General features: G+C 51.9%; 1 protein-coding gene across 1 annotated transcript; it reads left to right on the top strand.

Moving 5' to 3' along the window:
• On the top strand, positions 1-25,705 carry LOC149341319 (uncharacterized). Its single transcript, XM_089543347.1, has 3 exons — positions 1-342; positions 20,529-20,798; positions 21,345-25,705. The coding sequence occupies exons 1-3, from the start codon at positions 237-239 to the stop codon at positions 21,692-21,694; spliced, it is 726 nt and encodes a 241-aa protein (XP_089399473.1). The 5' UTR covers positions 1-236; the 3' UTR covers positions 21,695-25,705.
• Positions 25,706-26,614: the final 909 nt, after the last annotated feature.

Below are 26,614 nucleotides of genomic sequence, written 5' to 3'. Positions count from 1 at the left end.
GTGGTCGGAGGCCGTCAGGTCTGCCGCGCATGCATCGTGGAGGCTCACTTCGCGAGTGTCACTCGACCGATTCGCATCAGCACGTCTCTCGCCGAGTGTGCGCGTCGACGAGTAGTGCTATGTGCCTGTGGTCTGCGAGCTAACCACTCGACTTTCGACGACTTCTTGGTGCGCGTTGCCGGCAGAGCGCTGGGTCTGTTTAGGACGCGTCGTCTGCTTTGAAGCAAGAATCCAAGATGGCAGCGCCCGGGCGTACTACGAGCGGAGCAGCAAGTTTGTTTGCGAGGACCCTCTTCGGGCTGCTGCTGTGTGCTGTGCTAAAATGCGTCGTCCTCGCTCAAGGTGAGTCCTCTGCGCATCCAGAGTACATGCCTTTGAACGTCATGCCGCGTGGCACATTTCGTGCGCGACGTGTGCTTTTCGCGGCTGAGTTCGCTTTACATATTTGCATGGGCCTGTTTTCGGTCTTATAACTTTCCAAGATTCATGCTGTTTCCTTCCTCAAGGCAGAGTCTTCCATAAATTCAGTTTTGACTGATTAACGGCATGTGACCGCGCTTGCTACCTCGCCGAGTAAAGTATGTAAGATCGTAAGAACTTTAAAACGTTGAAGAGCATGTTTAATGACGAAGGTGACAGTGATCATGGCACTACTGGTCTCCTTAACAGGTCGCACCTCTAAACTTGCACTTGTGATCAGCTCAGCGATTGGTCTGAAAGTGCCGTTGTCAAAGCGTGCACGTTGTTTCATGCGGCGCTCCGCTTCTTCCGCGTTGGGCTGCGCGTGCGTTAACGAGTCGGAACGTGACCTGGAAGAGAAACATGGAAAACGCGCGCGCCCGCTCCCTCGGCCGTTCCGTTACTGGGCCCGGCGGCGTTGCGTCAGCGGCGGCATCGCTCATGCGCGAACAGGCGTCTGCCGTCGCGACGTTCGTGGCGCCGCGGCAGTAGGTGAAACAGTTGGAGCCGACGCCGGGCACCTGGCTAGTTGGAGCGCCGGCTTTGCTGCCGCTGAACTGTCGCGAGGAGAGCGGGCGTCCTTGCCTTGGTCACACGCTGCCTTTTTCTTGCTTGCGTGCGTTAGCGAAGCGCCCGCGTAGAGCAAGGCGCGAAATCGAGGTCGACGCAGCCAGTTTTCCGAAGGACCGGCCGGCGTGCCGGCCACAGAACCAGCCCGGCACGTTTCCCTTTTCCGGGATCATCGTGGCCGCGCCGGTCGTCCATCATGCGTTGCGCTTTATACGTGTTACTTACTACCCTGCCTCCAAGGCTGAGCTGGCGATTGTGGTAATGCCTGACTGTGTGGTCGAGATGCAGTCCATGCACTTCCGGCTATTTTAGCACACCCATTCTGTGCTTTGAAGTCTTCGAACATTCATAAGTTGACAACATCTGAGAGTCAAAGCGATGCTCCCTAGAGTGGCTATGGGGTTCTGGTGCCGATTGGAATTCCTTGGCTTTCTGGTCTCAGAGGCTACATTTCGATTAAGGATTGTGTTGTAAGATTTCGACGAGATTTAAAACCCACCAGCGGTCGAAATCAGCCCTGAACTCTACTCTACGGCGTACCCGATAGTCACACCCCAACGAGAGCTTTTGCAAGTTGTAATTCGTTATTTTAAAACAGCGCCAGTAACAAGTCATTTTCGTATTTATAGTAGCCGTGTAGCAGGACATGCTGGCTTGTGTGCCACTGTGAAAACGAAGAGACGCGGTACGAGTAGCTAGCCAGACCGTGGATCCCCGAGTTGCGCCACCCCGCCCGAGGCCAGCAGAACGGGTCGGGTGGCGCGGAGGGAGCCCCCCTTCCGCCGAGGAATTCTCCCGGCGGCGCTTCGGTGACCGGCGCCCGCCGTGGCTTCGGGAAGTCGAGGGGGTCGGGCTTGGGAGGGGGATGAGTCGACGGCCGGGCAATGCGCGCCGTCGCTGACAGCCGGTGTCAGCGCGCTCTGCGACGATCAGAGTCGCGTCGGCGCGCTGGATGCCGTGGCAAGGCGTCCGGATGCTGAAGGGGATTTCTCTTTCAACAGTATTTAGGTTGAGGTGGAGTCGCGAATGACACGGGACAGATACAGAACGACGCGCTGGCAGAACTCGTACTGTGTCGATCTAAAGCGCGTCTGGCTTGGCGACAAGATCTTTGTGGCCGTTCACGTTCGCAAGAGGGTGAACCGTGTGCAGCTATGAGAGGAGGCGGCGGATGAAAACTATCGACTGGGACTTTAAAAGATGGTGTAGACTAAAATCTTCAGTCGTCAGCGTTGCTGTGGTGCACACGCCGAATGTTGTCATATATGTGCGGGGATGCTGCTGCTTGTAGGTTCTGTGGTGCAGTGCCTCTGCTCCTAAGTTGTGGTCGTGATAGTTTTTAGTTTATGAATTGATACTTGTAGTCTTCTATAGCGCAGTTACTGCAGTCAAAACCCCCAGGCGGTAGAGAAGAGGATCCCGAGTGCAATGGTCGCATTTTAATTGCAGGCACTTCTGTGCACCTCCAAAAAGTCGAGATATAAAAATATATATATAATCATGATGAGTTGTGTTATCTGCTCATTATCACTAACTGTCTCAATTGATGGGTTACTGAGCGTTCGCAGGTGATATCGCGTGGTATTTATTTATTCATTTCATTTCACATTACAGTGCCGCAGAGCAAATGAGCGGATTAACTGCTCAAGTGTGCGCTTTACGCCTGACTTATGGACCGCTCACTACAACCCCAGTAGAGCGCGTAAAACCAACAACGGTGGGTAAATAAGATAGGCAGACGCAGCTGTAAGGCATTGTGTTTCACTGCTGCTTCAAGCATAAACTGTTTACATTACACGTACGTGGGCACGCCATTTGGCACATGTCACAAACGATACAGCATGCCTTTATCAACGCTGTCCGAGCAAAAATTGAAAAAGATAGGAGGGTGGTCCTCAGTGAAATTGATAGAGTAGATGGCTAGGTGCAAAATGGACGAGGCTTTACATGAAGAGTGTACAGAGATTTTATACAACGCCTGTTTGTATACTGTATATACTGGAAAATATGCACTCACAGGGGAGAAAATACACACAAATAAAATGTGAACTGCACGAGCATATGTGTCTTGAAAAGCATGGTTTATGGGGTTTCAAGTCCCAGAGCCACTCAGGCCGTGAGAGCCGTCGTAGTGGAGGGCTCCAGATAATTTCAACCACCTAGGGTGCATTGACATGCACTGATATAGGAGAGTACACAGTACAGCTCGGTATTTAGTATTTTTCAGGCTTTTCGGAGGTAACGTACTATTAGCCCTAAACTCTGAAGAGTCCTCGCAAAGTTCATACAGTGATCACTCTAATTTCGGACCAACGTGGACGTCTCACTCCCGACAAAATCAAATTTTCAAACACTGCGAGAACAGGAGGACGTACTGACAAGAGAAGGCATACACACAGCGCAGTCTTGCCGTCATAGCATTTTCGCAAAGTGTTTGGAAAGGAATGTTTTTCACCGACTAGTCCGGCAGAACATTCTGCTATAATCACATTGTCGCTGTGCTAATCAGGCGCGTATTTGCATCTATAACAGCGAGATTTCGTCACACCTGATCATGTCCAGCATTCTCGGACAAAAGTTTTGAAAGTTATAAAATTGTAAGATACTGATATGAAAACATTGAAGGCAAGGATCCATTCTTCTGAATATGTACCAAAATCTTTTAAAGCGTTTCCATCGATTGCATCGAACTGTTAATACTGCCACAGAAAACCACTAGAGAACGCCCTTGACGATAGCAAGAACGTTAACAGAAAAAAAAAAAAAGACTGCTGGCGGGTGATGTGCGGATGCATTGATTGTTATAGTGAAATGTTACATTATATGAAAAGAAACTGCGTTCATAAACGGATTCCCGCTATAGAAAACGCTTTTGTCCAGAATTGTTAGGTATGCAGAGCCCTCCACTGCGGCCTCGTATATAGTTCCTACACACTGCTGCCTCGGCACGGAAGGGCCCATAAATCGATCAGTCTTGCCTGTTTTGCACAGCAAAGCGTTGGGTGAAGTCAACAAGCTCCGGTTGACGGACCAGCAGCTCATTACCGCGCGAGATAAATTGCGCGAATGAGGTTGCGTGCGTCGCTGCGCGCGCTCTGGCCGCCCATCCTTGCTGGGAAACAATACGGGAAACAGCGGGGTGCGCGGTGAACCGCGTCGGAGAAACGCGAAACAGCCTATACGGGGCCGCCCGCGTTCTGTGGATCGAAAACAAGCGGTTCCTTTCCCCCCCCTCTATCGGCGGGGAGGAATGCGACGCGTCTTCCGTCCTTCGGCCGCGCACAAACATATATAACGAATTGCCGCTGCTGGCAGCGGAGACGGCGACAGCGGGGCATCGTCGTCGCGACGACGACGACTGTCGCGCCTCTTCTCCAGGTGCGCTGCGGCTCGCATTAATAACGCTGGAGGCTGTAGGCGAGTTCGAACGCGTTGACGGCGGGGGGAGGACGGAGGCGTAAAAAAAAAAAAGCTGGCTGTCAGTCCTCTCAACAGCGGAGATGTTTACCACGTTACGAGGGTCTATACTGGAACATTTTCGCTTCTGTATAGCTCAGAGCACATGAACGTTCGAGACGACTTCTTTTTTTTTTACGTTACATCCTTCACTTCTTCCCAACCCTAACCCCACTGCCAACCCGCTACAGCGGTGCACTCTTGTGGAGGTTGTAGCTGGGCCGTCGGCCAAACGAAACTTGTGCGAAAAATGCTGTTGCCATTTAGGAGCATTTCGCGACCGTCCGCACGCTGGACAATTAAAAAAAAATGTCGCCAAAGCGATACGACAGTCAATACGATACGACAGTGGATACGATGCGCCATTGATATACGACAACCTATGGTGCTGTTATGCATCGTGATCTTTCTGAATGTCGCGTAACGATTCGCTGCGATGCGAGGTGCAGCTTCAGCTCCACTCTAGCTTCAGTTCCCCGTCTCTGTCTTTATTACTTCTTTAATCATTTGTTTAACCCGGTGACGTTACTTGGAATAGTTTTTACGTAAGAGTGATAGTAGTACGCATATTTCCTGACTGCGGTTTGACTGCTTCATTCTAGAACCACGCCTTCAATGCTGCTGCCTTTCAATTTTTCCTCGTTTCTGTCAAATTTCTCGACGCTTTTAATGAAACTTGCCCTTGTTGACGGTTTCGTCATCGTACAAACCGGAGCCCCGACTTTCGAACTTCATATTATAATGCCTTTCTTTGGGTGCGTTCTCCCTTATGTTTGCGCCCCCAGCAAAGTCTCTTTTTTTTTTTTTACGTGTGCAAAAGTCCAGATCGACATTTCTTACTCTCAAACAGCAGCGAAGACGTGTGCTAGAGAACAAATGAACTTGTCTGGACTTTCTCTGTCGCTGTCAACGATAAGTGCAAAGCCATATCCTCATTCGTTCGCGATATAGCAAGATAAGAGAGAAAAATAAACAGCCTCCGGAGGGCGAGTTTCACTTCTTATTTTCGGGGCCAAAAGCGCCTTCGCGCTTTGGTACATCTCTGTTTGCTCTTGCACAAGTACGGTATGTAGTACATGATCACCGCTACACGGAAATATTCATAGAGATCTGCCCACTTTCACGACTCTGCTAAAAGAAGAAAAGGTGATCAAATGTAAATGAGCACGCTGGCTAGACAGTGTCGAGCCCTTGCTTTGTTCATAACCTCCTCACTTTTGGTGATGATTCAGTCAAGAAAGAGATCTGTAACTGACCTTTCCTTAATACCTCCCTCCCCCTCGTTCTAAATTTTTAATGAGCTCAGAGTGCTCTGGGTCGCGGCCTGTGAGCTGGCTGATGCTCAATAACTTTTACACAAATTCATCTTGACACATTTAAACTTCGTGAGCTACTCACTTGAACTGGCACATCTGCGTGTACGTCTCCTAAGTGTTACAAACTAATAAAACTTTACCGAAAGGAAAGTCGGCGATGTCGCTCATCATCGCACAAACGTACATAATTCTATGCTGCTGCGACATTATCTGTGCCTGCAACGGAGGGTAAAATTCTTCCCCTTTTCCATTTGCATATTCATCGCTGAATCAATTATTTTACATTTGCTTCGCATTGAGAATAACGTGCATAATGCAGCTGCACTGTTATGCCGAGTTACGAAATCGCATAGTCGGGGCACGACGACTGAATATTTCAGTGCGCGTTCAGAATGAAAGTGGTCACTGCTCATCAGTATGGCCTCTAACCGCGACCCACTTGGCAGTTTCAGGAAGTAACTGGAACAGAAAGCCGTGGGATTAGCTTGGTAAAAGGGTTGCAAAACTACCTTGCGCATTGGGTGGAGGGTGACATCGACACTCACTCGCTCATGAATATAGCGCTAAGCGGTAGTCGTATTTGTCTTAGAGCCAATATTTATGCCAGGCCATAGGAGAGGATCGCTGCTGTAAAGAAAAACGTAAAAATTGACACTTGTGCCCCACTTTATTAAGATCCAGATAAGTTCTGTACATGAATAGCAAACTAAATGCCATAAGGAAAATAGTTACTCGACTTATGCATGCTGGCTCATACGTATCTGCTGCCGCTATCATTTGAACGCCGCGCGGTCTGCGATAAAATGCGCCTATAGTGCTTTTTAACGACGCGATTTTGAAATTTTTTGTCGATGTTCCGAGGAAAGGTTGCTTATGTGTTCACTTATCAAAAGCCCGTCGTTCGTTGCGCTGCCCTAACAAGGTCGCTGTAAACTTGCTGTTTGGGTTAGCTGTAATGGAGACGCATGTTCCCCTTCCTAATCCTTCTCACACCCCCTCTCTGTCCTCACCCCTTCCCACAGGTCACTGGGTAGGCGAACGAAACCTCTCCTGCTAAGCCTTCCCGCATTTCCGGTCCCTCTATTATCTCTCTCCCTCCCATGGCGCCCTCCCATTCGATAATGCTCACTGCCACTCCCAGGCCAGTGGACCAGACCAGGATCTCGTCACCTGGCGAAAAAAGTCAGAGCTATCGCTGTGCTATTTGGAAAGGCGAGGGCTGGTCGGTAAACTGTATCCCAGATCACATTTTGATCTGTGTTCGCTATCGCCCTAAACACCGCAACATTTCCCTCACAAATATACTACGACTACTAGTACTACTACTACTACTACTACTACTACTACTACTGCTAATAATAATAATAATAATAATAATAATAATAATAATAATAATAATAATAATAATAATAATAATAATAATATAGAGCCCACATTCGTAGTGCACAGCAAGCTAGCGTCAACATTGTTAACTCGCGTTTCCTGGATCGGTGTAAGCAGAACAGGGCACACTTCGCTGAGGAACGAGACTGTACACGATGGGTTTTTCTTGCATGATTGGGTTTCTGGCCCTACTGCTTGGATCGTTTGGGCACGAATTATAATGTAATGATTGTAAAAAGAAGGAAGCGGCTGCGCTACGATTCCTTAGAAAAACAGTGTCGTTGTATTCGTGTGCATCCCTTTTTTTTCTTTTTTTTTCTTGGTACGTAGCCTTTCGCCTTTATATTTTTTTTTCCCTTTCTCAAGGAACCCTTATATAATGCAGGATAGCCGCGGGCGCGTTCGGCGCAGCAGCCCATTAGGAGTCCGCCGCGCCTCACCCACAGTCAGCGCGTAATTGCTGCCGGTAATTATTGCCTAATTGCCACGCTTCGTCGCTCAAGATGCAGCAGGGTAGTGCGCTCGTCACCGTGCGTGGTACAGCACAAGATGTATACCGGCACCCCAAGCCTTAGTTCGAGACGTGACCCTGGACTAGTCACCGCTTATGTTACGCAACAATGGGTGCATTTCCTCGTCAGCTTTGGATGGGATAGGGGGGCGAATGGGGGAGGAGGATGCAGCCATTCGGGCATACGTGGCAGCTGCTCCAGCGCCAGCACCTGCGGTCGTGAACAGGCCGCGGCTGGGCTGGAGCGGCAGCTGGAAAGAGAGAGCCCTCCTGCGCTGAGAAATCAGGCTGTAACGGGATGACTGGATGGACGCACTCCCCATCCATGGCTTACAGTCCCGGCTCGGCTACTTGCGACGTGAGGGGGAGGGGGCACTGACCGGTGAGCGACGGCGCGAACAAAGCTTTGCGTCACGTACGACATTCTGTAATCGTAGTTCGGAGTGCGGGTACCCGGCCCTTCTCTGCATTTCTTCTGATTATTTTTCTTCGTATAGAATACAAAAGTATTTCTTCTGCTCAGAATTCTCGGCTGAATTAGCGCCGTGAGAAACGTTCGGATCCAGGTTATTAAACTCAACAATGCTTTTTCGGGAGGAACGTGTACTTGAAGAGGTCAATTCTATATGGATGGGTACGGCATAGTGGCGAGTAGGTGGTTGTACGGGGAGATAATGTGCCTGGCGGTTGGATATATAGAGTAGAATCTAAACTAAACTTATTTTCACGGAGCGCATAAAGAGACTTAAGTCGGGCCATTTTTCTATACGTGCGGCTAGTTCGCCAAGTCGAGCTTAGATGCGTAGAGCTGTCAGGGACATCGTTTTGCGGCAAGCGGAGAATCTAAACGTTAAATCTAACCTTGGCACTTTTTCATGTTTATTGATCTGGTACGGGCAGTGTGAGTCCCACATTATGCTTGCGTACTCTGACTTTGGTCTCACTGCAATCTTCTGCATCTTTTCTGCATAATATGCCTCTCTTCCGTGTAAGGTGCCTTTCTTCAGCATTTCCCCCCACCCTGGAACAGCCCGCAAAGGGCTTACGGTATTATAAATAAAGAAGGTAAACACTCCCGAGTGTCCAGCTGTCGATATGTTTGGCCAGTAAACATGTCTTCGTCGCTACGTTTGACAGCCGATGAGAGAGAGAAGATGTGGAGAAGACCAATAGCGCCTCGCCGCCCTTTCTTATTTCCCCATTCCATTCACCAGTGTGGATTCCTGTAGCGCTCCTTTCGGAAGTGAGGTTCTGGATCCCGCTGCGCACCTGAGCAGAGCAGGCCTCCGGACCGTTTAATCTGTCTTCAGCAGCATTGCCGGTGCTCCGACGCTGTAGACCTCCTCACTCTTGAAAAGTTCGGAACCTCCAAGAATACCCCGTGGGCCTCACGTATTAGCTACGGTCATGCGCACGGCGGATTCTTTACCTCTGGCGAAGACTGTGCATTACTCGTCGTCGTAGTGCACTACTGATTGGGGCCTGGCGCCGCTGTCGGTGCCTCTGTAGCGCTGTTCCGCGCGCCGGGAGGCCGTGGCGGGGGAAAGCCGCCCGGGCTTCCTTGAACAATGAGTGGGGTGGCGGAGGGGCGTGACGGCTGCGGACGCCGACGCGACGACGCCGCGGGTTTACCGACGCCGGCGCTGCCACGGTGTGACGGGGCCCTGTCCGAGACAGTACGCGCGATACTCTCTCCTGCTCCAAGGGGAACTGCCCGGTGGTGGGGAACACCAGCAGGAAGCGTTGCTTTCACTTCGGGCAACGGCGGACGTCGGCTGCCAGAATGAGCGCGTCGGGGTAGCTCATTAGGGGACACGCTTTGGACGCGATGGTTGGAAAAAAGAAACGATTCATGTGCCGCGCTGTTTCGTTTCTGCACCCAGATGCCACCGTCTTGAAGTCGGCCAGAACAGGCTGCGCTGCTGCTGCATTCGAGGTCTGTCGTAGATACCATTATGTGCCACTGTCGACGGCCCGGGAGGCAGGAATGCCATTGGCTTATGCTGATAACTGACTCTTTCTAAACAGAGTTTTTCTTTCGCTGCCATCCGAGTCTTCACTTGCTCGCGTTGTCACCACAGATACTTGTGCCTTGGTGCCCTCGTCACAAAGCTGGCTTTTTTCTTGCTTTGCCATGAACTTTTGTTGTTAGGTGCCTCGCGCAGTACAACCCCATTCGGTATGATACGTGGTGTGTGTCCATGATATCGGCGCTTCCTGATCATGGTGCTTTTCATAGTGGTACGCACGTGGGCTGTCACTACGCGTGCGAACTAATGGCTATGGTCCCTGAAAAAAAAAGAAGAAAAGAAGCGCCGACGGAATTCGTGCGCTGCAACTTTTGCCGGGGTGTTGGTTGCGAGTCTGTTACTTATGGTTTTACAAAACTGTGTGGTTTAACGGTATATCTGCGTACTCTGTGAGCTTTATACTTCGGTAACCGTATTATTGACTACTGCGAGCTTCGTTTCCAGTAAACCCGTGACGTGTGGCCAAACAAGCGAATGACAGCGTATGATCATAGTCGAACGAAAGGCTTGAAGAGCCGCGACTTTGTTAGAAATGATGGCGAATTCAGAAGTCAAAGACTCATGGCATGTTGCTAATAGCTTACGATGCTGCATTTACGAAAAAATCGCAGTCTCGTAATGCATCCTCGATCTCTTATACACCTACCAACAAAAGTCATTTTGCGAGAAATCAGTGAAACCACGCCTTCCCCGAGATAACGCGGCGTCTGGGGTAGCACAGCGTGCATTCTGACCGCACCTGTGCATGGTTTTCGTTGAGCTTGATTCCGTGTGTCCTTGTGTGGGCATCGTTTCGTGGAAGCGCGCAACTGGCCGCCTGCTCATCGCGGCACACGTGGGCCCGTTCTTCAGCCGTCTCCTAGAAGGAGGCGGATTCAGCGGAACGCCAACATATGCAGTGACCACCCGATCGTATATAGGTCCCACACCGTTCGGAATTGTTCGCGCATTTGCAATATACATGGCGTGCGGGCAAACCGTTGGCGCAGTGCTAGGCGTGGTTGGGAGCCCCGCTAATACTCCCTAATGAGAGTCCTAATGCAGGCGCCGTTTCCTGTCCGGCTTCTCCGTATAACTAGGAGAAGGACCGGGGTCCCAAAGAAATGATAGCAAAAAGAAAAATGTGCGACCGCTTTTGCAAGTTGCCCGCGGTTTCTGCCACTGCCGCCTGAGGTGCGGACCGCCGTCGGAAGATGAGCGAGCTCTCGAATTCTCCACTTGCCTTCCCCCCACGCGCGCATCTCCTCCCTCCCTCATTCTTTACTTGGTTGGCCGGAGCGGTCGGAGGAAGAATGACAAGGGTCGAGAGTTCGAGTCCCAACTGCGGCGGAGGAGGTGGCAGTGTGCACGGTCGACAGCCGGCGCTTCGACGAAGCGATTACGACGGGGCGACCTGGCAGCAGCAGTCGAAGGAAAGAAACGCGCCCGAGAGCAAAGACACAGCCGTGCTGTGGTGCGTGCGGGCGGTGGGAGGAGTGGGGGAAGGGCCGAGTTCCGTTTGTGCAGGGCTTCTGCTGCTGCTGCTGCCTTTTCCCTGCCGCATGTGCCTACTGCTCTATCATTACATCTCCCCCAGCACCGGAGGAGAAAAAGACGGCCCGGCTCCTTTCCCCCCCTGCTCCCTTCCTCTGTGCTGCACTCGCTATCTCCCTGCGCGCGCTTCTTTCGACGCGTCCCGAGTGGAAGAAAAAAACTAAACAAACAAGAGTGTAAAGTTTCTTCGCGGGGCCTATGAGAAGGGCGTCTTCGTTTTTGTAGCTGTTCGCTCGGTTTTTCGATGCGCGCGGAGCTTCGGATGGGACTGTTTTCTCCTTCAAGGCCGCGCGGCACATTCGGAATCGAGGCGCGTCGTTCCCCCTCGGTGCCTATTATGCCGCGAGCGCTGCGGGTCCTTTCCGATTCCCCTCTCTGGCTGCAATTTGGCGGCCCGGTGTGCCAGTACGTGTAATCGCCGCCGTGGCATGACGCGGCGTCCCAGAAACGGGCAGGGCCCAGCGCGGCTGCGAAACAACGGTGTTGTGCTAACGAGGCTTCTTGTTCTTTCTGCCTGGTTCTGTAATGTGAGCTTGCACGGATGGTTGTGTAGGCGTTGTTCTGCGTGCTGGTGTTATCGCAACACCTTGGTTCCTCTCAGGTTGCCAGGCATGGTCGGCCGTAGTGTTGAAACATGTAGAAGGTTCTCAGGGTTCCAGGCACGCTGGCTGTACTGTGTGCGGGAAATCTCTCATTCACAACATGTAAGAGCAGAAGCGATATTTGGTTGCGCAGTTGAACCTCGTTATAACGAAGTTGAAGGGGCCCGGCGATTACTTCGCTATAGCCGTAGCTTCATTATAACCCACGTTGGCCGAGCTTCCAAGGGGAATCGTCAATCCTTCGCTATATCCATTATTTTGTCATAAACCATTTCGTTATAACGAGGTTCGACAGTATTTCCGAAGAGATTGAGGAATCTGAAGCCCTCTCGCTACACTGCGACGAACTAGCTAATCGGCGCCAATCGAAGTCGCTGGGTTCTCGTTTGGATTCGAAGGAGAATCCAGTTCCGATTTAGTGCAGCGCGTGCTATATCGTTGCCGTGCTCTTGCTTTGTTTATCGCGCATTCAAGGAGGCGTCCTGCACTGCAAATGTTTATATTGTTTACCGACGGATTCATTGTCCTCTGTTACGTTATGGCGCACTGGTAGCAATCAATATCCCTCGTTCCGTTGTCAGAGCTCGGGCTCACCGATGACAAGGACGCAAAGCACTCACCGGGAAAAAACTCCCCCAGCTCGCGCGGAAATAAGCAGTTTTGACGAACATTGGATGGAGCTTCACACTATTCCGATCTCACTGACACATGAAGAGGAGAAGCAGGGGTTTCCCCAGGAATTAAAAGTAGGGACGGGGTTGATGGTAGAGGAGAAACGGCAGTCATTTTTAATTTTTCATTTGTGTCATGTATGTGTCCCCCAGGACTAGCGACATCTGTGACCCCAACAATCATAACAGAGATCACTAAAATTCCCTTGTAGTGAGTAAAAGACAATCATTACGAATTAAGAAGGTGCGTTCAAAAAACAAGGAGGCGTGACCCCCTCCTTTTGGGGATTTGTGTAGGGGAATCTGATCACGTTTTTCCAGTTTTCCCAGCATAGACAGAAAAGCTTGAGACATTGTCCGCGCCGGTTTCTCGTCCGCGCTTCCGTTGCCGTGGGCTGGTCACATTCCGTGCCGTGCGCCATCACATCTAGCAAACAGCGTCGTCAGATGCGACCGTGGCACGCACGGCCGAAGAAAGAAACGCATGGCTTCTTCGTGAAGAAGGGGAATAGAAAAATAAAGGAAACAAAAGCGAATTCACGGCATTTCTTTCAGTCCGCCTCGACGGCCGGACGGACCAACCGAAAGAGAAGCGAAAACCTGTGGTGGATCTGTCCCTCAGGCGGAGCAGGGGAAACAGAAGACACCCTGCAATTTACAGCGCACTTCGTGAGCGCATCACTTCTCCGGAAATGTGCGGGCAATTACACGCGCCGGCACATCCGAGCCGCCGCCGAACTCTTGAGGGAAGAAGAAAGGCCGCGGCGAATGGGAGGAGAAGGAAAGAAAAGCATCTGCTCTTGGGGGCCCTGTCGTCTCGAGGCAAAAAATTTGAATGTCTGCGTGAAGGGAGGTTCGGCGAGTGACGGGCCTCCCTTTTCTGCGGGCTCCGAAGAGCCGTCAGCGTCTAATGACGGGGCCCCCTCGTCTTCTCGACGGCGGCAGCGGCGCGGAGACGACGCCCGCGGCGGGCCCGCACGATGCTATCGGCGGCGGCGTCGTGAGCGCGCGGCGGCGGCTCCCCTCTGAAAGCAGCAACCCGCCTCCTCCTCCTCCGCCGGGCGCTTGTTTTTGCTTTGCTTTGCTCACCCCTCCTCTTCGTCTGTTTGCTCGGCCGGCATTCTGAGGAAGGGAGGGCGAAAGAGGACTCCCGAGGAGTGCGTGTGTTTCTGTTTCCCGGCCGCCGCCGCCGGGCTGCCTGGCTGGTCTGCTGGCCGGCGGTCGTCGTCGTCTTCCGAAGCCATTGGAGCGTGCGTGAGCCGCGGCGTCGTGCACTCGGTCTCCTTCCTCGGGCGCAGCAGCAGCCTCCCTTCCACCTCACTCACCTCCCCCCCCCCCCCCCCCCCCCCCCCACGGGTTATTAGGATAATAACGGAGACCGGTTCTGGCTGCGGTGAAGCGAACTCAAACTCCTGCCTCCCTCCTCCCTTTTCCGTCGCAGCTTTCTTCCGTGCCGGCTGCCCGCCGTGCAGTGGGATTCTTTCTGGAGTGCCGCTGTTTCGCTTTCGCGGTGGCTGCATGAGGGCCAGCAGATATGCATCCCTTCACTCCGGCTGGAGGAGAGAGGGAGGGGGGGGGGGGGGGGGGGCGCTCCTTTGTGCTGCTGCTGCGGGTTCCGAGTTGCGTCCACGTCGATCGTGACGTGGGGTTGCGCGGCGAGAGGCCAGCGTCCGGCGAAAGGCCGAGTTGGAGGCAAGGTGGGGGTTGGTGGGGGGATGAAGGAGCCGGCAAAGACAACCGCTCGCGCGGTGCGGCGGTGTGCACGCGATGACTTTTCGTGCCACCGTCGTCCATTTGATAGCTCTTCATCCTCTCTCCTCTTTCGCACTCTCTCCTTATTCCTGTGGTTGGGGCCGCCCCGAGGGAACGCGGAGGAATTTCGGACTGGACTGCGTGCACTGAGGCGGCAGTAATAGTAGCTGGCCGCCGCCGCAGCGAAATGCGCGCGCGCGGCCCTGTCGCTTTGCAAATGTTGCGGTCGCCCGTAGCTATAGCGAGTTGCCCTAGGTAGAGCTGCTTTTTGAGACTGTCTCGGCCGTTGCCTCCTTGTTAGTGCGACGGGAAAGCGCTCAGGAGTAAGGCCCAGCTACTCGCGACAAGTTTTTAGCCATTACGTAGTTCTCAGTACATTCGAAAACTTTGCTGCAGCTCTGCGCCCGTCAATTTCAAAAGCAGCCGAGTTTCTTTCAGCCTGTCCAAAAAGTGTAACCGCGACAGAAAAGTGCTGCGGTCACAAACTTTCTAGTTGGCGGTTGCAAAGCTTGTGTTCCTGATAGAACGTCTGAATTTGACTTTGTGCAGCATAGCAAGATGGGAGCACCATGAAATGGTTTTCCTGGTGGGGTCATTCTTTCGTTTGTAAAGAGTGAGTGCCTGTAGCGAAGGCAGGCGACGGTAAGTGTGGAAAGACCACGCAGAGGACTTGTTCATCTCGCCCCATGGAGCCTGTCGCTGCTCTTCTATCAAAACTTAAAGGGACGCTGGAGACAAATAGAAGGTGGCGCACATCGATGGAGTACCACTCCCTAATAACGAAGGGCGCACTGTCACTGCGAATTGAGCTGTTGTAAGCTAGAAAAGACCGAAAAACGAAATACAGGCGCTGTCATCAATGGTTGATTTCGCAAGCAAGATGCACACGTCGACAGCGAATTTAAATTTAGGGCTCGGATCCCAGAGTGTAGGCTAAATCGTCGTCCACTTCAAAGCGGTGGCAACCAGCCTTTTTCAATGCTGACGGAAAGCGTTGAGTCGAGTGGCGGAAAAATTGCTGAAATTGCCGTACAAACGTCAGCATACCCAGAAAGAACCACATATCAATTCTTACTAAGAACAGTAACTGCTTAGAAATTGTCCTGAGTTGCTCTTCAACTGTCCAAGAGCAATTGTCGTTATCCGTACCGACCAGCTCATCAAAAGGTAGAACAGAGGCTTCGTAAGGAATTTCGAAAAACGAGTCAGAGACGTCTGAAGGGTTGTAATAGTCCTCCATTCTGTAATCCTCCTGATGAGATTAACACGGCTGTTTATCATGTGAAAAATAAATAAATAGATAAAGGGGTTCAGAGATACGCACATTAGCCAAAGTGCGGCGTGCTAGACGCTGGCATCTTGTTTTTCCCTGTGTCACGTTTTCTCTGGCCATTAGCAGGAAGACGGGGGGGGGGGGGGGGGGGGGGGGGGGGGCAGGAACGTAGACGGCCCTAAGAAGAAGAGTCCGTCGCCCTCACTCGCGCATTTAATGAGTGGCGCTGGAGGGGAGGTTTGCGGTGAGTGCACTCTGCGGGGCAAGCGTCTCTCGCGCTGCCGTTTTCGTTCTGCAGCGCGGCGCGCATTTGTTGCGGTAGCCGGAGAGGGAGGGCGTTCCGTGGCTGGGCCCGTGCGAAGGTCGCTGGTTCGATTTCCTGTCGCACCACGGCGGTCGCGGCGAAGGTCAAGAACCCTGGCTTTTTGCCGGCGTGTCCCGAAGCCCACGTGGTTACTGTGGGCGGCTTGGCTGTGATTGTTTAACCCGTTTCCTTTCTCCGATATTTTCGCGCCTGCGCCTTGGCCGGGCGGCACAGCTGACCACGAGCCACTGTGCTCGTGGTGGACCAGGCGTCTTTGCCAGGCGAAGGCTTCGCAACGTTTTGTTTCCAACGGACAGAGCGCGTATTTGCGCTCAAAACATATTCAGCGTCGTCACAGGTCAGCCAGCGAATCAGGAAATAAGGAACCACCATTTACCTAAACCGAGCTGGGTTCAGGGAAGCCCGCCACTAATTTTTTAACATGGGGTTTTTGAGGTAAATAGAATCTCTTGCGGCATAGTAATACCAGTGTTCGCGACGTAAAAAAAAAACACAAGCCAGTCATTTTAACTAGTAAAGAGATTGACTAAGTCCTGTCAACTTATTAACTTTTACAGATAGGCGCCTGATTCCAATCAGAGATTGGTAGGCGGCCGTTAGTAGTAGCCATCACGCAGTGTCGTGATTTGAATGACGTCGCTTTGGGCTCCCCACAGGCGCCTGAGCTTCGAACAGCGCGACAAATGGCCGAAATTTGTTCAGCCGCAACGGCGAGGGTAATCGCGTTTTCGAAGTTTCGAAATTCCAAAAACTAGTATGTCTCTTACTAGCGACCGGCTAGTAAGCCACAGTTTACTAGTTGGCCACAGTTTACTAGTTCATATGATTCGCCTGTTTGACGTCCTCCAGGACTGGTTTTGCTATACCGCAGAAAGGTCCTGTTTTCATCGGAAACTCTGTCTTTAAAAATTAGTGAAGGGCTTCCCTGAAACATCTGGTAAATGTATACCAGTACGCGGCACGCGGAAGTTTACGGGATGCAGGCTTACTGGGAAAACAAAAATTCTGAGCAGATTCGCTACGTAGCCATGCCGGTTGGTGGTACCAGTGGACGGAGCACGCTAGTCCCCTTGTGCTTCCCGGTTTTTCGTTGAGCTGGCTTGCCTGACCGCGTAGAATCTCTCCCGCGAATTCGCATCCCGCAAACTTTTGTCCACGACTGTACGTAATGTTGATGCACCTCGAAGGCCGTCTTTACTCTCCTGCTGTCACCGGAGGGTCGGCCGTGGGGCGACACAGGGCCGGTGCAGCAGAGGAACCCCGCGGCGATGGCGGCGAGCGATAGGCGGTCGGCGGCGCGCTTTCTCCCACGAACGCCGCTTCTTCTGGCGAACGGCCTGTCCGGGGAGATAAGGCCGACGACGCCGAGAGGACCAGATGCGCGCGCCCTGGTGCGCGGTCGGGCTCGCCCTCTCTGGGAGAAGACGAGCCATCTTTACAGACGGCTTTTCGGGGTCCAGGCGCGCGATTTCCGATGCCGGTGCGCATCCGGCCATGCTGCTATTGCTCATTCGACTGTCCGGTTGTGCGTATACGGCCTTATGTGTTCTCCGTGGCGAACGCTCTCATGCTTGGTGCAGTTTTGCGGGAATCCCACGCCACCGAACGGAAGGATTGCAAAAGCTTTTCTTTGCGACGGCAGCCACGTATATTAAAAGAGAGGAAATGAAATGATCAGCGAGTGCACGCGTTTCTCTGATCGAAAGTTTCGCATAAGCCGCTCGTTGCTGGCGCTGAAGTTCAGCTTTAGCTGTTAGCTACTCCGTCGATACTTGGATTGCTTGCTGGAAGGACAAAGGAGCGGAAAAATACCTGAGTAGGTTGTGGTGAGGGTCGGTTTGCTTCTGGGGGTTTTTCACTCGCTCTTTGTTAATCACCTCAGTGATCTTAGTGATGGGGAGCGGTTACCTCGTGAAAGCAGTTGTGCTATGCTCACCACAGACCTCCAATACACGCAATAGAAAAACAAAAATCGAAAAGTAGGTGTCTGTCGAAGATGGATGCAGGGGCCTTTTCCCCTAAAAACAAAATCAAAAGCAGGTTTAAACACCAAGCCCATATATATCTTGTTTACCACTAAAATAGTCACCCACTTTGCACTTCGGCGCTTCTCCAATAATTTCACATGTGTTGATGGGCCTCACTTGCGCCCCTTTGCCGTTCTGGATGCTTCATCATTCCATAGCTTTGGTCTGCGCAGCGTCGGCACACCGCAGATGTCTGTGTCATCATGTTACACGGCGGTGTAAGTGTACATGAATTTTTATTTAGATATAACATCCCCAGCTACGCATTATCGTTTACCACTAGTTCTAATCCGACGTCGCGAATTAACACCTCAATAAATAGTTCCGATGCATGATGTGCTGTATCTCTCCTCACGTAACACCGCCTACAACATGGGCGTGTTCTGTTTGCCTATCGGCGTCCTTGATGGCCACTTGCAGCAGTCCTGTTGGTCGCAATACGTTATCTGCTCTCCTGGTCCCCTGTATTTACAGAGCGACCTCATTGTTGACAAACGGTTGGTTCCCCCCTTTCACTTCGAGCGCATGGGCATATTCTACAAGTGTCGCGCTTTTCGTACCCGCTGTACACGTACAAAAAGAGCGTTCAGCGCCAGGGGTCGTGTCAGCGACACAGAATAATACGCCCCTAGAGCGCCGCCGTGTCAGTATGTCAGGCGTCGATTGTCGTCGCCGCATTATAAGCGCCGCTCGCAGGTCGGCACGCGCCCAAGGTCCCGTTGTGCCAACAAGAAAGGATTCGCGTCGCCGGGCTCTCGACGGGGAGGCGGCCGAGCGGCGGGGGCTGCCTCGCAGCGGGGAGGCCCCTCGTCGCCCCCTCGTCGGCCGCGGCCGATTTACGACGTGCTGGGATACCGCCGCCTCTCCGCTCGCCGTCGCGGAGCTCGTCTCCTATCCCTTGCGTGCACGGTTGGCAGCGGGGGCCAGTAGCTCGCTGTCGATGACGGCTCGTCACTGGCAGTGACCCGTCGGAGTACTCCTGCGTTCCCTGCTAGCGCTGCGTCTATGAAAAAAAAAAAAAAAAAAGGCTGTCCGCGTCGTGCGCGTGGGAATGTGTCGAGTAGGTTGGTGTGTGGCGGACAGCCAAGTTGCCGCTGCTTGATTCAGCCCCTTGACGCTGACCGGAATGCGATTTTAGAGTGCGGAGGCGGTCGGTGGTGATACTTGTTGCGAGTAACTGGGATTCTCGGCAAGTAGTATGGGCGGACTTAACGTTAACCCTTACAGGAGGGATGAGGACGACTGGAGGAGACAGGGTAGGGTCTCATTTACGCAGTGCATTTCTTTAACAACGTGGTTATGTAAAACTATAGTTTGGGCGAGTTGGTTCATGTTGAACCTGTTGAGTCCTGTCTTTCGTGTGCCTTCCGTGTCCTCGTTTCTTGCGCCAATGTGGTTATTTTGTTCCCCTCCCCCCAAATAATTTTGTTTTAGTTCAGGGCTATGCGATAGACCCCCCCCCCCCCCCCCCCCCCCCCCATTTTCCTTCGGACATACACGCGATGTTTCGTTTTGCAGAACACAGCTGCAACTGTTACAGCGCTCCACATACGAAACTTAACAAGTTCGGTTCCGGGTCATTTCACGGCTTTTCTCCTCATTAACCGCTGAGCGACGAACTGTTTAATTTTTGTGGACCATGCCGCACACTTATACGCGCATCAGACGAGTCGTATTGGAGCAGACGCAGTAAGCCAGGGCAAAAACGCTCGTAATAAACCTCAGTTCGTTCGCTTTTGTCCCTCTCAGTCCTTATTCATGTTAGTTGTCCTATAAACGATTTTGACGTCTTTGGGAGCGCCAGTGGCTCCTCTTAACACTGCACGAAGAGGAACTTCTGAAAACATTTGAAAACATGAAAAATTTGCGAGTTAACATCAGTGACGTTAGAGAGCAGCAAACATGCCGAGTTCGCGTAAGTACACGAGGCGCAACTCTGTGCAGAGGGATCTCTTTCATTCCAACTCTCTTACTTCGAACTTCCGGTTTATCCGAAATAGCGCTTTGGGCCTATCAATGTCACGTTTATTAAAGCGTGGCGGGATGATGCTTCCCGCCTGATTCCAATTCCGTGTAATTGGAACAGATGTTTTGTCCGCTTCTAGTTCGAATAGTCGAGATGTGAGTGTTCCAAAATAATGTTCGCACATAAGTACAGCACCAGTCAAATGTATACAGCCCTAGGGGTTCGCTTCTAAGCTGCTTAGGCGGCCTCCCTAACACATCGAGCAGTTCAAAGTTGGGGATAATTAAGGACGTGAAGGCATATCTCTTCCCAGAGATTACGGTTGCGGAGGGTGAATAACGAGGCTGGCTGCAGGCCTCACAAGCAAACCCCGTGGGCTGAATACTTTTGACAAGGGGTGTACCTGCAGGTCCTGTACCAGTCCTGCCGAAGTTGATTAGCAGGAACAAAAGTTTTCGTTCGCGGTACTGCGTCAACGTTGTATTACGTTCTGTTTAGTTTCGGTTTTTTTTTGTGCTTTGTGTGAAAGCAGTAAGCTTCGATTTTTGGCGTAGCAAACATGCGTCACTGCTGTATATTTGTCGTTCCTTTCGTGAGGCGGACATGTCGCAATGAATGAAACGCTATTTTCCCTCTCCCTTTTCTGCCGTGCAGGGAAGCAGATCACGTGCGCCTGCACCACGCAGCACTGCCGCGAGCAGGGCACCAGCCGGTGCAACACGACGTCCATGTGCTACACGCAGTACCTGCAGAGCCGCGACCCAAACACGGACCCCATCACGCGCGGATGCATCAACAGCCGCACGCCGCTGCTGTGCGAGAACCGGCGGCCCGCGGTCCACTCGGCCGCCCGGTGGCCCCAGCTCATCTGCTGCAGCTCCAGCCTCTGCAACCAGGGGGTGCAGCCGCCGCCATCGTCAGATGGTTAGTACTGTGGCGCCGCATTCTTTCTTCTTCTATTTGCTTCCTGCCGTCTTCATTCTTTCCGTTTATTTATTTCGAGCCTGAGGAAGGAAAGTTTATCTATCCCGGTCAAGAATATTGTCTGACGGTGAGGATATGATCAGCAACTAAATCAAGACGAAGCAAAAAAAAAATGGAACTAGAATGGTACGAACTACGGATATGTCTAACCGAACCTCGTTATAACGAAGCGGTTTTTAACGAAATTTCGGACATAACGAAGGAATGATAATTCCCCTTGGAAGCTCGGTCAACACGGGCTATAACGAAGCTACGGCTATTACGAAGTAGTCGCCGGGCCCCTTCAGCTTAGTTGTAACGAGGTTCAACTGTTCTATAACGCACATTAAGGCTTAGTGGACCGTGGCTGTCTGAAGGGGGCGCCGAACTCGGAATGGCCAGTGTTGACGTACCGAATGAGAAAACTGGAGAATCGCCGGTCATATGTTACCTCGGCCGTGCCCTGTTTTCGAAGATTAGCCTGACGGACGGCCTTACCTCTTGCAGAGACGGCGTCCTCGTGGCCCGCCCAACGACCCGAGGCTGCCAGTAGCGGCGGCATCGACGGCGCGCCGTTGTCCACCGAGCTGCCACCGCCGCCGCCGCAGTCTCCTCCTGCCGACGGCAGCGACGACCGCCTATTGAGCCCCGTGCACGTGGCCGTGCTGTCGGTGGGCGCGTGCGCCCTGTTCGCCGTCGCCCTGCTGGTCATCGTGGCGCTGGTGCGGCGACACGCAGGACTGCTCGGCGCGCGCTACGTGCGAGGCTGCTACATCAAGGGCCGCCGAACGAGCCGCTCCGAGGACAGTACGCCCAACGGGGGCACCTACGACAACAAGATGGCCGTCGTCTCCTGATGAGCAGGAGGACTGTTGTGCGTGCGTGTTTGTGTGTGGTCCCCTCTACGCCCGGAGTCACACCGGGGGACTTGTGTCTGGTGGCCCTGACCGGTGGACACTGGGATGCGTGCCGGCGTGCGCCACCGAATTAGACACTGAATCGACAGCAGCTCCAAGCAAGAAAGACCCTGAGGTCGCGCTGAGACGGCAACGACCACTAGAGCATGTGCTGAGGAAACCCATTCGAATACCACTGAAGGGAACCAGCCCTTAGAGCGGTCACACCGTCGGCGCATGCTTTGAGGGTCATCTACAAAAGTGGTACTTCGGGAGCTATTCCTCTCGTACTACACAGTGTGTTTGTGTACGCACAGTCGTGTCTGCTCGCATTCGATCATTTCGACGCGATGCTCTGATTTGTGTACAGTCGCGGCCTATACACACGTCTTTAACAACGCGTCGATCACTTGTGCGCGCACAGCGCTTTCTGGAGGGTAAAACCGCTGCGTCAGCTGTTCAGAACTGGGAAAGACATCGCAGTCGTGTAGCGTAGTACGGGAAACAGCGCGCCTACTGGCTGCTTCTCTGTTTGTGCTGTTGGAAGCCGTAATAGTTTGGGGAAAATCCATGTTCCCGTATGCAGGAACAAGTTGCAGTCGCTCTAAACGCTGCGCGGCACCTGCGAGAGAGCAGCGCTGCTATTAAATGCACAGTGACGTGGCCTTCAGAATGGGCGTCCTCCAGATCGCGATCGCATTCGTGACCGTTTCCTGTGCCCGCACTGCCGCCAAGAACTGCGGCCCTTGTTCGTGACGGGCCCGCATGGCCGAGCTACTTCAACGCTCCTCGGTCACGATCCGGAGCAGGTTTCCCGATGCATTGTCGCGAGCTGGCCTTGGGAGTTATCGGCACATTATTCGATTAGGCAGTTGCGTTCACGCCATTCACAGCTTTCGCTCGGAGGCGCGTCTTTTCACAGGCGACCCTCAGTGGGTTAAGCGGGCCAAACTTATGGGGGCCAAAATGTCGGCTCTGCTGGCGGTCAGCTAACGTTAATCGAAACTTTGTGAAAGTATCTTTGCCAGATCAGCCTGGTATTCTAAAGAAACGTCTGCGTAGTCAAGGAAGAGAAGTATACAGGACAGATTTGCTTAAATAAAAAACGAATGATTGCTGGAAGAGATTCTTAAGAGGAGTGAGGAGAAACGATATATTTTTGCATCAACGGAAAAATGCAAATATTCCTATGTAACTTATAGAAAAGCGGTTGTTTTATAATGTGACCTTTTTTTTTCGGTATGAGGAAGCGTAGACACAGATTCATGCCTCACTTTACACTAACATTCTGCGGTTATTTTTTTTTTCTGATCGCCAGATAGTTGCGCACAGTCAGCACTGTCGTGAAAAGGCTCGTTATTCAGGGATCAACTAACTAATCGTTTCGTCATCACCGCGTTAGCGAGCTATCAGCGTTCATGTGCGAAAATGTTCCACTTGCTGCCTTCACTGGCCTTCCTGTTCATGTAGTCGGGCTGCCTTAAACCTGGGAGCACCTGTCTGTTGTTCACGGGGCCCCAGGAACCTGTTCCGACTGTTGGTTGTGTGCCTAGTGCCTGTTAAACTTGTTTTCTCGTGTTGTTGACCGAAGTGTGCACGTCTTTTTGTACAGCGACATGTTCCGACGAAAGTAGGACGCATATATTATACATACACACTTCACTGTCTTTGTGCACTGTTAATAGCGACTGCTATCTTCGGTGGTTGATGGGCTCGTTATAACATTGTGCACCCTCGCTACCTGACCGGCCCTGTCTGCGTCACCGTGATATAGGGCCAGATAGGGCCACCGAGGGTTTCGACAGGCCGGGGATCCGGCACGAGTGTGACGTCCGCTATGACAGTGGATCCACTGCATATGCACGTTGAACTTACCAAGACCTACCTGCGTGTATGCGCGTTAATGCCCAGCTGATAGCGGACGCCTTGCCGCTATCATATCCATCGCCTGCTGGAACCCTCAGCTACTCTGAACTGCCAACAACAATTGCCCAGACTGTGCAGGCATTCTATCCTCACTTTATCATGCACCCATTCCTCTCGTTAGCAAAAAGAACACTGGCAGATTGGTTTCCATTCATCATGAAGCCAATTGGCCAGAATTCGTCGAGCCTAAACACACCCTTACGCAATTAGCCAGCTTTCGGCTTCATTTGATTTTCTCCCTGTGAGCAGTTCTAGTTTCACTCTTTTTACCGACTGCTCATACCTGAGCTCTCACTCGCGGCCGTATCACCTGAATGCACTAAACGGTTGACATGAATGCCTGCAAAGTCTGGCCCCTAAGCCGCATATTGCGCAGGGTCGCGACGAGTCACGCATGCTCTTCTCGGTCACCGCCTCTACTTTCTTCTCTGTCACGAAACGCGTGAGCAGAGTTTGCTGCGGTTGGCTCTGCCTTAACCGCGAGCTTTGTCTGAAATTGTTGGCTTTATCTTTGTGGGCTGCACCGTCGCCAGTGGTTTGTTCAAGGGGCACACGCGCGGACGGCTTAGCTCGCAGCTTTTTTTCATCCTGCAAACCTTTCAAACACGAAACCTGCTTGTCATGCGAGTAGCTTCGTACTCGTACGTACCTCAATGTGTTCTTACCTGCCAAATCGAAACTATGCATCTTCGCGCACTTTAAAAGACCCGAGGAAATAAAGTGCTGGCCAGAATCATAAAACAGCTAAAGAAAAAAGCATGCGTACACGACCCTCGCCCGACACAAGTGCGTGCTAGTGCCTGGAGCGGGGCGTCCTGTTGGAACGCGACGGAACCGTTACCAACTGGCGCCACCTTCCTTCTCCTTCAGCCAAGGTCTCCGCAGGCCGACACAAACATTCCCAGATATCGCGCGCGCGTGCCTGCCGCTGCCAATGAACTTTTTTCTTCCGAGCACTCGCTGATCGCAATCCGCGTGTTCGTGTGTGCACGCGCGCGCGGTTTTTAAAAGGGCCTGACAGAGAGAGAGAGAACGCGGGCGAGGCGCTTCCGCCAGTGATAACCATGCGTCCGCCCGTTCTGCATCTCGCCCTGCCAGCCAATCGGCATCTCCTTCGTGCCTTCCTCTTTTTTTATTGTTATTACTTTCTTTTTCATCCTCCTGTTTGCGGCTAGTACTTGAACACGACCAGGTACTCGGTTCTTTGTCTCACCGTGACATCTTCGCGAAGTTTTGTCGCTTGTTGCATCATCATCCCCTTTTAATGGAATCTACTACTTGCCGCTAAAAATTCACGAAGAATGATGGATCGCCGCGATGTGCCTTTGTCTGAATCTCGCCGTTTTCGTTGTGACTCATATGACGCGTTTTCTTCCTGTTGCCGCGTCAATCATTGCGTCGCCGCGAACCCACTTTCTCAGCTAATCCGCACCGCAAATTAAAAAAAAAATTAAAAGCTTGGTAATGTGCGTATTTAAAGTATAGTGCTCGGCGTACAAAACAGACTAGCGAACGGGAATCCCTTGATAGAAACTATTACGTTCCACAGATGTTCCTGGATTCCTTCCAGTGGGCCTGTTTATAACGTCTCGTTGAAATAATAAGTTAGAAGTGGTTCGAGTTCTGCTTTGCTGCTTGCACTGCATTCGAAGAGCGCGAAATTAGGCCGGGCGTGCTGCGGATAGTGGGTTCGTTGCCGGCGTTTACTCAAATCTTCACGAACACTCATTCAACGACTGTGGTGTCCTTTCACTTCGGTGCGAACGGGTTCCGCACCTCTCACTTGTTTTCTCAAGTCATGCATTCTTTGCACGAAAAATGTTGTCCTAACTTATTTATTTATGCCCACATTATTGTGTTATCATTATTTGTCTATTATATTATATATATACAGAGAGAGATGCTATTCTATTGAACTACATGTCTCAGTGAATTTTTGTGCGCTCTCATGTTGATGACGGTGGCGTGGTTGTACATAAGAGTGATATACGCATATACGTCTGCGCGTTTTTGTACAAATGTCTATATGCACAGTTGCCAAGATGAATGAACACGATTGTAAAAAAGAACGAAAGTGTTGTCTCTTTACTTGTTGTAGTCGACGCCGGTGGGACGGTGACTGGCGCTATAGTGGGGTCCTGCACTCGAAGCAATAACAATGAGAAATTGAAACTTCGCCTTTTGGCGCAAAGCATAAGAAACGACACAGAGAAAATTGAATGTGAGCGGCATTTGGTGGCACGACTGATGAGTCTCTAAGCAGGATTATCAATGCGCAGAGCTCTGAGCTTGCGTTTCGCGCCCCTAGGTGCCCTTAGTGCATGCATCCCTATCGACATCGGTGTTTTATGGGGAGCTAACCAATCGTCGTTTTCGGTTATGACCGGTGTCATGACCGGTGTTATGTGACACCATCTAGCCTCACATGCCCACATGAAGTCTGCATAAAATTTCGCCTTGCCGGCTGTCAGCAAGGCGAACAATTGCCTCTTTGAACTTTTGCACAGTATCTGCCTAGCACAGCTTGCTGGTGGAGAGGGACGACGGGAGTCAAGTTTTGCGGCAAAACGCGTAAAACCGTGAGGCATGTGCTAGCTGCACTTATCTACTTTGAATGCACACGAAAACACCCCTGAAGACCTTGTTAGAAGCAATTTCGCTGCACGCACAGCTGTCAGTAGAATTGGTTTCATATCGAACAAGGCAACGTTCGCATTACGTGTACATAGCGACCTGCGCTTAAACACACTTGCATAACAGCTGGGATGACTGGAAGCCATATGTGACGGAGTTGCCACTGAAACTAGCCGGGAATAATTCATGCTTCGTAAACAGGACGCGTCCACAAAGCACTCCTCACGGCTTTGCGACTCCTGAAGGTCAAGTTGAAGGTGAAGCAACGGTGATGCAAGAACGACTAAGATTCAAAGCCGTTATTGAAGCGCTCAGTACGAC

Source organism: Amblyomma mixtum, chromosome 5, assembly GCF_055824585.1.
Source record: "Amblyomma mixtum isolate Tamu chromosome 5, ASM5582458v1, whole genome shotgun sequence".
NCBI lineage: Eukaryota > Metazoa > Arthropoda > Arachnida > Ixodida > Ixodidae > Amblyomma > Amblyomma mixtum.
This window is presented reverse-complemented; position numbering and strand designations above follow the sequence as displayed.

Bases quoted from the DNA above. Each gene is read 5' to 3' on its own strand.
- LOC149341319 (XM_089543347.1), top strand. From the start codon at position 237: ATGGCAGCGCCCGGGCGTACTACGAGCGGAGCAGCAAGTTTGTTTGCG. The intron at 343-20,528 runs GTGAGTCCTCTG...TCTGCCGTGCAG, and splicing joins ATGCGTCGTCCTCGCTCAAG to GGAAGCAGATCACGTGCGCC. The intron at 20,799-21,344 runs GTTAGTACTGTG...TACCTCTTGCAG, and splicing joins GCCGCCGCCATCGTCAGATG to AGACGGCGTCCTCGTGGCCC.